The sequence below is a fragment of the Rana temporaria genome, chromosome 6 (genome assembly GCF_905171775.1).
Source record: "Rana temporaria chromosome 6, aRanTem1.1, whole genome shotgun sequence".
Taxonomy (NCBI): Eukaryota; Metazoa; Chordata; class Amphibia; order Anura; family Ranidae; genus Rana; species Rana temporaria.
In genome coordinates, this window is record NC_053494.1 from 200991287 (window position 1) to 201003416 (window position 12130).

The following is a 12130-nucleotide window of genomic DNA, read 5'->3' on the forward strand; positions in this document are numbered from 1 at the left end:
TAAGTGCTTGTGGGCTTCACAATGCCCACAAGCAAAATGACATAGTTTTATAAATTATATTTTTTGAAGAACTATGCGGAGCGGCGGCGGATCGTAAAATAGTAAGTGACCGGATTTATATTATAAAAACGCATGATGAAAGGACATACATTTAACCACTTCCCTACCGCCTCATTGTGAAATGACGGCGGCAGGAACCCCTCCTCGATCCGGGTGGATGTCATATAACGTCCTGCGCCCGCGGCGACGCTCGTGACCCGGCGGCCGCAATTGCCGCCGGGTGCCCGCGATTGTCGGTAATCACGGCAGGAGTGTGGATCTGTGTGTGTAAACACACAGATCCACACTCCTGTCAGCGGTGAGGAGACCAATGTGTGTTCCCAGTACAGAGGAACACACATCGGTCTCCTCCCCTTGAGAGTCCCCTCCCCCCTACAGTTATAACACACCTTAGGGACACATATTAACCCCTTCAACGCCCCCTAGTGGTTAACCCCTTCCCTGCCAGTCACATTTACACAGTAATCAATGCATATTTATAGCATTAATCACTGTATAAATGTGAATGGTCCCAAAAACGTGTCAAAAGTGTCCGATGTCTTCGCCGAAATGTCACGGTGACAGTAAAAAAAATCGCAAATCGCCGCCAATGCTAGTAAAAAAAATTATAAAATAAAAATGCCATAAATCTATCACCTATTTTGTAGACGCTATAACTTTTGCGCAAACCAATCAATATATGATTATTGCGATTTTTTTTTACCAAAAATATGTAGAAGAATACGTATCGGCCTAAACTCAGGAAAAAAAAAGTTTTTTTAAAAAAAATTGTGATATTTATTAAATAAAAAAGTAAAAAATATTGTGTTTTTTTTTAAATTGTCGCTCTTCTTTTGTTTATAGCCCAAAAAATAAAAACCGCAGAGATGATCAAATACCACCAAAAGAAAGCTCTATTTGTGGGAACAAAATGATAAAACAATTGTTTGGGTACAGTGTAGCACGACCGCGCAATTGTCATTCAAAGTGCGACAGTGCTGAAAGCTGAAAATTGGCTTGGGCAGGAAGGTGCGTAAGTGCCCGGTATGGAAGCGGTTAAAAAATGCTAATTGTGGTTGGAACCCCGCTTTAAGAGCACAGCCTGCCATAGACAGCTCCAAATTCAGACGATTTCTGCTACATCGGCTGAAATCAGAGCTGTGGTTGGCCCTGAAAAACGGTCTGCTGAGCAGTGCTTGTATCCGATCAGAAGAAGCTGCTGTTTGGGAATCCTGAAAGTAAAACTGGCTGTAGATGGGTAGAATTATGAATTGAAATTATTGGAAAAATATGTTTCTAAGAAAGTTTGTTCCTTTTTCTAATTGTTGGTGGGCATAGGTGTGAGCAGCCTATTGCATTAGTGTGTGCACCCCAAAGCTCAAACACATACTACCAATCACTCACCTTGTTCATTCAGAAAGGGAACGGGCTGATAAATACATATTTACCGGTCCCTTCCCTCACTCATCCTAAAACATCTCCGCAGCAACAGTCGGCAGGAGAGGAGAGGGGGGGAAGCCAGAGGTGCTGTAGAGGGAAGGAGTGGGGAGCCAGGGCGGTAGGGGGGATCTGTGCTGCACAGAATGATTAGGATGTGCCTGGGCACATCCGGAACACCCTGTGCTCACGCCTATGTTGGTGGGCCAAATCGACATTTGTTTACAACCACAGTAAGGCCCCTTTCACACTGGGGCGGGAGGTGCAGTGGCCGAATACCGCCGCAATTCCGACAGTAAAGTGCCGCTAAAAATAGCGACGCTTTACCGCTATTTTTAGCGGCGCTTTACTGTCGGAATTGCGGCAGTATTCGGCCAATAGCGGTGCGGTTTTACCCACGCTAGCGGCCGAAAAAGAGGTAAGACCGCCCGCAGAGGCGCATTGCCGGCGGTATAGCTGCGGTTTCCCATTGATTTCAATGGGAAGGAGCGGTGAAGGAACGGTAAACACCCCGCTCCTTCATCGCTCCATCGCACGGCTCCCCCCCCCCCCCACCGGGAGAACACAATTGCTCTGCCCCCCCCATCAGCGCTGACTGAGATTAGGGATGAGCTCTGGCGTATTCGCATAGTTCACGTGCAGAGCCCGCCAGGATGTCTGCACGGCGCTGCGCTAACCACAGGCAGGGAGACATTTCACGATCTCTGATTAGCGCAGCGCCGTGCAAACTTCCTGGCGGGCTCTGCACGTGGAGTGTGGGAACACAACTGTGATTGAAATCGACTATTGAACGAAATCCACTTCCCTGTGTGTGGCATATTAATCAAATGAGCTGTCAACTACAGATCAATTATTCCTATCCGAAGAGACTGATTGGAAAATAAATCGATCATTTATTGAAGAGTGTATGGCCACCATTAGTTGTCACCGGAACAAGTGTCCCCATTGGAAGATTAACAATGACCATACACTCTTTGATAAATGTTTCTGGGCCATATTCTGAGTAAGGATACGATGGAGTATCTCAGGATACTCCATCGTATCTCTCTTTTTTCTCCCGCGTATCTATGCGAGTGATTCTTAGAATCATTTTCGCATAGATACGCTTAAGATCCGACATGTGTAAGTCACTTACACTGTCGGATCTTAAATGTAATTACTCCGCCCGCAGGTAGATGGCGTTTACGTTCAGGTCTCATTTGTTTATGCAAATGAGCCTGATATGCCGATTCCCGAACGAATTTGCGTCGCGTAACCGTCGCTAACGTCGTTTGCGTAAGCGTAAACTTACCCCTGCTATATGAGGGGTAAGTTTACGCAAGTCCCACGTAGGCCATGTTAAGTATGGCGTCGGGTCCGCGTCGTGTTTTTCCGTCGGCTACGTCGTTTCCCTAAGTCGTTCTTGAATACGACTTTACGTCAATGACGCACACGTCGGCGTCATTGACGTTTTACGCCGAGAACTGGAGCATGCGCACTGGGCTATTTTAAGCCCGGCGCATGCGCAGTTCGTTAGAATCGGGGGCGCGCTTAATTTAAATAGAAGCCGCCCCCTTGGAGATATGCGTGGCTACGCCGGGCCATTTACACTCCGCCGCCCCAAACTACGGAGCAAGTGTTTGGGGAATACAGCACTTGCTCCTGTAGGTTGGGGCGGCGGAATGTAAATGGCTTACGCGCCGCCCGCGGGAAATCGAGGAGAATATGGCCCTCTGTCTCCACCCTGTCATCTCATAATCTGACCGCATTCATGTGCGATGTGATCAGCATCTCAGTGTTGCTGATTGATGAAAAAAAAAAACTGAATATTTTGTCCTGCTGATCAAATTCAATTGAAATTGAGTCTATATTGATCGGAAGGGATGAAATCTGTTCGATTGTTTGCATTGGCGGCTCCAAGTCTCCCATTATCATGTACGCTCGGAGTGTCTGATTTCCAGGTATGGAAAGCCGTATTGTCTTCTCAGCAACCCGCAGACTGCTGAGTGATGTGCTCAGACGCTCTCTTCACATGCAAAGTCTGTCTGTCAATGGAGTTTGCTCTGATCGCCCAGCAGATAAAAGGCGGGGGGGGGAATAAGGTAAACTTGACCTGTGATGAGGTTCTATGCTGAATTAGCACGTCCATTGTTCCTAGGCCCGGGGAATGGAATGAGGGGGATTATTATGCATCAGAGGTTACAATGAGCACTGGGCTGCGGCCTTATCATTTCCATCAAAATAACCCAATTATATCAGAGCTTTTGTTTCTGGGAGATAGTAAACAAAAAAGAACCCCCCCCCCCCCCAAACTGGAGACTGCCCAGAGTGAGCAAAGCAGGAGCTAACGGGACTCGCCTGAACACCCTCCAGGTCACCTGAGTTCTCATATACCTGGGTGTAGACCTACCTGAGTGCAGACATACCTGGGTGCAGACTAAGGATGAGCTCTGGCGTGTTCGCATAGTACACATGCAGAGCCCGCCAGGAAGTCTGTGCGGCGCTGTGCTAATCACAGCCAGGGAGACATTTCCCGATGCTCGGCTGCAGAGATCATGAAATGTCTCCCTGGCTGTGATTAGCGCAGCGCCGTGCACACTTGCTGGCGGGCTCTGCACGTGTTCTATGCGAACACGCCAGAGCTCATCCTTAGTGCAGACCTACCCGAATTCTCATATACCTGAGTGCAGACCTACCCGAGTTCAGTTCTTCCTGGGTGAAGACCTACCTGAGTTCAGTCATACCTGAGTGAAGAAGACCTACCTGAGGGCAGACCTGGGTGCAGACTTACCCGAGTTCAGACCTACCTGAGTGCAGACCTACCCGAGTATAGACCTACCTGAGTGCAGACCTACCCGGGGTTCAGTCATACCTGAGTGCAGACCTACCTGAGTTCAGTTATTCTTAGGTGCAGACCTACCTGGGTTCAGTTCTTCCTGTGTGAAGAACTACCCAAGTTCAGTCATACCTGAGTGCAGACCTGGGTGCAGACTTACCTGAGTTCTCATATACCTGAGTGCAGACCCACCCAAGTTCAGTTGTTCCTGGGTGAAGACCTACCTGAGTTCAGTTCTTCCTGAGTGAAGATCTACCTGAGTTCAGTCATACCTGGGTGAAGACCTACCTGAGTGCAGACCTAACCGAGTTCAGTTCTTCTTGGGTGAAGAACTACCTGAGTTCATTCATACCTGAGTTCAGACCTACCTGAGTTCAGTCATACCTGAGGGCAGACCTACCTGAGTTCAGTCATACCTGAGGGCAGACCTACCTGAGTTCAGTCATACCTGAGGGCAGACCTACCTGAGTTCAGTCATACCTGAGGGCAGACCTACCCGAGTTCAGTTCTTCTTGGGTGAAGAACTACCTAAGTTCTGTCATACCTGAGGGCAGACCTACCTAAGTTCAGTCATACCTGAGGGCAGACCTACCTAAGTTCAGTCATACCTGAGGGCAGACCTACCTAAGTTCTGTCATACCTGAGGGCAGACCTACCAAAGTTCAGTCATACCTGAGTTTGGTTCTTCTTGAGTGCAGACCTACCTGAGTTCAGTCATACCTGAGTTCGGTTCTTCTTGAGTGCAGACCTACCTGAGTTCAGTCATACCTGAGTGCAGACCTACCTGAGTTCAGTCATACCTGAGGGCAGACCTACCTGAGTGCAGACCTACCAGAGTTCAGACATACCTGGGTGAAGAACTACCTGAGTTCTCATATACCTGAGTGCAGACATGCCATTTGATGACTGAGGTAGGTAGGAGGTGGAAGGTCACGGACTGCTATACACTGAAATAAGATAATATATTTTATTGAATGTACACTTATTTACAGACAATTATAAATCGCTGATCTCATTATGTATAAAAACTTTATTTACATTTCTCATCTCCATTCATTGCCTTCATCCACTTACCACCCGCACCACGCCCTCCCCGCGCTCTCACCCAATCACAGCGCACGGACCGCCTCGGCCACACGCTGCCCGGCTTTGCGTTCCAGGCCTCCCTATGAAGCCCGGGGTGGGCGGGGAAAAGGTGCGATGACGCAGGGCAGGGACTCGGGAAGGGGTGGGGCGGAAAGGTGACACGTCAGGCGGGTTGCTGGGAGCTGCGATTAGAGGAGGAGGAGTGAATGGGAGTCGGGCTCCGGGACGTGTGAGGGGACGGCGACATTGGGACTGGCCGGCTGAGGGGGACATCCCGACACATGGACTGCTCCTTTTTTAGAGGCCATTCGCAGAGCTGACTACCCTACCTGACCTCTTCCTGGGCTGTTGTCACCTTGTGGCTGCCACATTCCCTGGAGCCTGTCTACTGCTTCTGTACAACGCTACTGCTGCTGTGTGCGCCATCCCTGTCCTCTCATCTATATCCTCCTCAGTCTACCCCATCCCTGTCCTCCTCTCTTAGTACAACTCCTACAGTTGTCATCTTCATCCCTGTCCTCCTCATTGTACAACTCTGGTTGTCATCTTCATCCTCTTCCTCTCCTAACTACAACTCTGATCTACACCTCCCATCTTCCGCTTTATCCCTCTGCTGACCCTTAAACTCCAACCTCGTCTTCATCCTCATCTCCAACCTCGTCTTCTTCATCCTCATCTCCAACCTCGTCTTCTTCATCCTCATCTCCAACCTCGTCTTCTTCATCCTCATCTCCAACCTCGTCTTCTTCATCCTCATCTCCAACCTCGTCTTCTTCATCCTCATCTCCAACCTCGTCTTCTTCATCCTCATCTCCAACCTCGTCTTCTTCATCCTCATCTCCAACCTCGTCTTCTTCATCCTCATCCTCTCTTACTACGTCTCTGATCCTCGCCTTCCATCCTCCGCTTCGCCCCTCTGCTATCCCCTAAACTCTGTCAATTGTCCTTCCCCGTCCTTATCTACTTCATCTTCATCCCCGTCCTCGTCTTCTTCATCCTCGTCCTCTCTTACTACGTCTCTGATCTTCACCTTCACCCCTCCGCTGTCCTCTAATCTCTGACAACTGTCCTCTTCATCCCTATCCTCATCATCTTCTTCTACTCTACCCCCCCCATCATCACTCGGGGCTTAGTCTTTGTTCTACTATAAAGTCTTTCCATCTAGATCCTCCATCCTCTGCTTCTTCTCTCTTTTTTTTTATTTTTTTACCTTGGTCGTTATACGACTCGGTCATCCCCGTCCTTTTTTTACTCTGTTCCCCCAGGCCTGGTCTTTGTTCTATTAGAAGGTCCTTGGTTTTCTGATAGACTCCAACCATCCTCTGCTTTTTGTCTTTTTATTACTTTTATCTTTCCTCGTTGTTGTACAACTTTTGTCATCTCCATCCTCTTCTATTTTACCCCCCCCCCCTATCCTCCGGCTTGGTCTTTGTTCTGATATCTCCCATCCTTTGCTTCATCTCTCTTTATTGTACTCTTATCTCTGATCGTTTTTTCAACCCTGTCCTCCTTTTTATTCCCACCCACTTCTAGCCAACCCTCCATCACAAGTGTGCCATCTTTGGTTTCTGTCTCCATCCTACGTCTCCGGTCTCTGATAATATCCTTTGCCTCGTCTTTCTTTTTGTTATCCTCCCTTTCCACTTGAAACTTACGACTAAGTCAACCCTATCTTCTACTACATCTCACCCTACGTCTGGGCTTGGTCTCCTCTTCTGATATACTCCTTCCATCCTTGGCTTCGTCTTTCTTTTTATACTTCGTATTCATTGGTCATTGTACAACTCCTATACCTGTCCTCTTCTCTGTATCTCCCATCCTTCTACACACACCTTCCAAACCCTTCACCTACCTACGGTAACTTTCCCTCCCCCATTGCGTCTTCTCCCGTCACTCACCTGTACTACATCTCTACCTATCTCCTACCTGGAGTAACTCCCCCGTTGGGTCTTTACCTGTCCTACCTATACTATAGCTCTACCTATCTCCTACCTAGAGTAACTCCCCCTTTGGGTCTTTACCTGTCCTACCTATACTATAGCTCCACCTATCTTCTACCTAGAGTAACTCCCCCTTTGGGTCTTTACCTGTCCTACCTATACTATAGCTCTACCTAGAGTAACCCCCCCCCCCCCCCCGGAGTCTCCTCCCACCCGTACTACATCTCTACCTATCTCCTACCTAGAGTAACTCCCCCTTTCAGTCTTTACCTGTCCTACATATCTACCTATCGCCTACGTAGAGTAATTCCCTCCACCCAGTCTTCTCTCCCCTGGACTACATCTCTTTGGGTTCCTCCAGTTGGGGATGAGTTTGGAGCAGTGACTGGTGAACACAGATCCTACAGAACACAAGTCTTGAGGCCCGTTCCTAGGTTTGGAGTCTCCTGGTCGTTCGGTGGAGATGAGACTATCGATGGTGCTGTCCCTGCTGCGGCCTGTCGGCCCTGTGGTGGTGGGCATCTCCCTGGGCTTCACACTCAGCCTGCTAAGCGTCACCTGGGTGGAGGAGCCTTGCGGAAGTGGCCCTCGGGTCCCCGGCAGCCCCGGGGTGTCCTCTGACTCGAGGGGTGATGTGAGCGTCGTCAGGAAGCCCAATTCGGTTCCAGCCGGCATGGACAACAACGAGAATTTTGACCCAAAGATCATCCCGTACATTCCGCCAGACCCTTCTAAAGTTCAGAAGAAACCCGTCCGGTGAGTAAGACTCTCGTTTTTCCTGTGCTGGTCTGCCCCCCCCAGGCATTTCTTCTGTACTTTGTGGTATAGAAAGGACATTTTAAATACTTCTGTCTGAAAGTCTTTATTATTTTCTGTGTTGGGAAAGTTAAATTGCTTTGTAATAACACTGTAAGTGATGGCTGGGGGGTGACTAACTCTGTCCTTTGTTATTACTGCTTTCCAACCGGACGTGAGCTGCAGCAAATGCCGATCTATCAGTGTGGGTGCTCCGTGCAGTATCTTTGTCACACTTGGACTTCAGAGATGGTGGCGTTGATTTACTGAAGGGACAGAGGCAGTTCACTTCACCCAACCAATGTCCCAAACAATCATCCTTTTTAGGCCTCGTTCAAAATATTTCATTGTGGGAACATTCACAGTCCTGTGCGTGTCGGGTACTGCCTGCAATGGGGTGATGCAGGGTCGAGGATTCTGAATTGACATCCCAACACACCTGGCCGAGGAAGTTGCGTAATGCAGCCCTCCTTAACATGTGAATGTCCAAACCGATCAAGGTAACCCAAGGCCAACCATTTTGAAAGACACCATGGGCAACCTACCGCCAACAATTTCAATAGGTTGCCTTGATCTGTTTGGTTACAGTTTCTGTAAATTTTTGGCCTTTAGTATCCTTGATCAGGTGTTGGGTTGGCTTGCTCAGTTTGGTCAGTTTTCTAATGCCATGCCAACAATTGGAACAAACTTGAGACCAAACTGATGAATGTAACCCAAGGCCAACCATTTTGAAAGACACCATGGGCAACTTACCGCCAACAATTTCAATAGGTTGCCTTGATCTGTTTGGTTACAGTTTCTGTAAATTGTTGGCCTTTAGTATCCTTGATCAGGTGTTGGGTTGGCTTGCTCAGTTTGGTCAGTTTTCTAATGCCATGCCAACAATTGGAACAAACTTAAGACCAAACTGATGAATGTAACCCAAGGCCAACCATTTTGATAGAAACCATGGCCAGACAGATTTAGGCATCCTACTGCCAACATTTTTTAATGGGTTGCCTTGAGCAGTTTGGTTATAGTTTCTGTTGAAATTGTTGGCCTTGAGTTTCCTTGGTAAAGTTTGGTTCTACTTTCTCCTGAAATTGTCGGTGTTGTGTTGCCTCGATCAGTTTGGCCATGGTTCTTATCAAAATGTCATCATTCGAAACCTGACTTATATAGGCAAGGCAACCCAACGCCAACAATTTCAGGAGAAACTAGGGCCAAAACTGACCAAGGCCACCCAACGCCAACAATTTCAAGAGAAACTAGGGCCAAAACTGACCAAGGCCACCCAACGCCAACAATTTCAGGAGAAACTAGGGCCAAAACTGACCAAGGCAACCCAACGCCAACAATTTCAGGAGAAACTAGGGACAAAACTGACCAAGGCAACTCAAAGTCAACAATTTCAATAGAAATAGAAACTTTAACCAAATTGATCGGGGCAACCTAGTGGCATTTTTGGAAGTAGATTGTTTAGATCAGGGGTCTCCATACTTTTCAAGCAAAGGGCCAGTTTACGGCCTTTCAAGCTTAAGGGGGGCCGGATTCTGACCAGTGGGGGTAGAAAATTTCCCAGGGCCGAGCATCAGTGAGAATAAACATGGCCCCAGTGCTGTAGGGCAGTAGGAGGAGGAATAGTGCTCCATCATTGCCATTAGTGGAATAAATAGTGTGTCATTGGGAGGAATAGTGCCTCATATCGTTGGGAGCAATACTGCCCCAAGGGCCGGATGTAGGCTAGCAAAGGGCCACATCTGGCCCTCGGGCCACAGTTTGGAGACCCCTGGTTTAGATCATGGGTGCGGAACTACAAGTCCCATGAGGCATTGCAAGGCTGATGGTTACAAGCACGACTCCCCAAAGGTAGAGGCTTGATGGGACTTGTAGTTCAGTGACCGCTAGAGGGCCACAGGTTGAACACCTACGGTTTAGATCAATCTGGCCATGGTTTCTATCAAAATCATTGGCATTGGGTTACCTTGATTAGTTTGGCTTCTTTTGAAATGGTTGTCATTAAAAACGCAAGGCAACCCAGCACCAACAATTTCAGGAGAAACTAGGACCAAAATTCACCAAGGCAACTCCATGCCAACAATTTTTTATTTTTTTTGTAACTCCAAGTTTATTGAGGATTTTATATATGTAACAGGGTACAAAGCATACATTGAATAACATACATTTATACATGTGACAGTTATTACATCAATGAAGGGTCTACCAAGGGTTGGGAGTTGACTATGTGGAAGTTTATTCATGGGGGGGGGGGGGGGGGATGCATTTAGGATGTAAATTCCATTGGACAGTGGTTATTCAAGAGGGCAGTTATTTCCGTGCTAGAGGGAGAGTTGGGAGATTTCCAATTTTTGGCAATAGCCAAGCGTGTTGCAATAAATACATGGGAGATGATCGTATGTGATGAGCGAGGCCATAGGTCCATGTCTAGGCCTAATAGTACCATTTGCAGTGTCAGGGGTTCAGGATCCGGTAGAATGGAAAGGAGGAGTTTGGAGAGCATAGTCCACAATGTGGTTTGGGTTGGGCAGTCTCAACATATGTGAAGTGGGGTTCCATGCCAACAATTTAAATAGAAACTGTACCCAAACTAATAAAGGCAATTTAAATTGTTTGCAGTAGGATGCCTAGATCTGTCTGGCCATAGGGCCAGATCCACAAACGAGATACGACGGCGTATCTACTGATACACCGTCGTATCTCTGTTTCTAACTATGCGACTGATTCATAGAATCAGTTACGCATAGCTAGCCCTAAGATCCGACAGGTGTAATTGAATTACACTGTCGGATCTTAAGGATGCAGTTCTAGGCCGGCCGCTAGGTGGCGAGGCCATTGCGGCCGGCGTAGAATATGCAAATGAAGACTTACGGCGATTCCCCGAACCGCCCGTCGATCTAAATCTACGTGGTTTCCATCGGGTTACGCCGCGTAAAACTAGGGCTAAGCCCTAGTTCTCTTAAGCCATGTTAAGTATGGCCGTCGTTCCCGCGTCGAAATTCAAACATCAACGCCGTTTGCGTAAGACGTCCGTGAATGGCGCTGGACGCCATTTACGTTAACGTCTAAGCAAATGACGTCGGTGCAACGTCAGTTAGCGCAATGCACTTAGGGTAATTTACCCGACGGAGCATGCGCAGTATGTCCGGCGCGGGAGCGCGCCTAATTTAAATGGGACTCGCCCCATTCGATTGGGCCCGCCTTGCGCCGGACGGATTTAAGTTACACCGCTGCAAATTTCCAGGTAAGTGCTTTGTGGATCGGGCACTAACTTGGAAAAATTGCGGCGGTGTAACTTAAATCGGGAAAGTTAAGTTGCGCCCGGGCTACGTGGATCTGGCCCATGGTTTCTATCAAAATGGTTGGCCTTGGGTTATGTTCATCAGTTTGCTCTTAGTTTCTGTTAAAATTGTTGGCATTAGAAAACGCTGACTAAACTGAGCAAGGCAACACCATTGCAGGAGAAACTAGGACCAGAACTGAGCAAGGATACTCAAGGCCAATCATTTTGACAGAAACCATAACCAAGCAGGTCAAGGTTGGCAGTAGGTTGCCTAGATCAGTCTGGCCATGGTGTCTTTCAAAATGGTTGGCCTTGAGTTACCTTGATCAGTTTGGCCGTAGTGTCTATCTTTGCCTTGATCAGTTTGGCCGTAGTGTCTATCTTTGCCTTGATCAGTTTGGCCGTAGTGTCTATCTTTGCCTTGATCAGTTTGGCCGTAGTGTCTATCTTTGCCTTGATCAGTTTGGCCGTAGTGTCTATCTTTGCCTTGATCAGTTTGGCCGTAGTGTCTATCTTTGCCTTGATCAGTTTGGCCGTAGTGTCTATCTTTGCCTTGATCAGTTTGGCCGTAGTGTCTATCTTTGCCTTGATCAGTTTGGTCAGAGTTGCTAAAGCCATCAATTCAATCAGAACTTGGACCAAACTGTTCAATGAAGCCGAAACATCAACAGTTTCAATAAAAACGCTTATGGCGCGTACAAACGGTCGGAAAATCCGATAAGAAAACCATGGAATTTT

The 12130-nt window shown here is 47.8% G+C and overlaps 1 protein-coding gene across 1 annotated transcript in view; it reads left to right on the top strand.

Annotated features, from left to right (window-relative positions):
* The first annotated feature begins 6453 nt into the window (after positions 1 to 6453).
* CHPF (chondroitin polymerizing factor) overlaps positions 6454 to 12130 on the top strand; it is a 69381-nt gene continuing 63704 nt past the window's right edge. Inside the window, exon 1 of the mRNA XM_040358086.1 lies at positions 6454 to 8073. Coding sequence (XP_040214020.1) covers positions 7781 to 8073 — 293 coding nt within the window. The 5' untranslated portion in view covers positions 6454 to 7780. The remainder of the gene's footprint in view (positions 8074 to 12130) is intronic.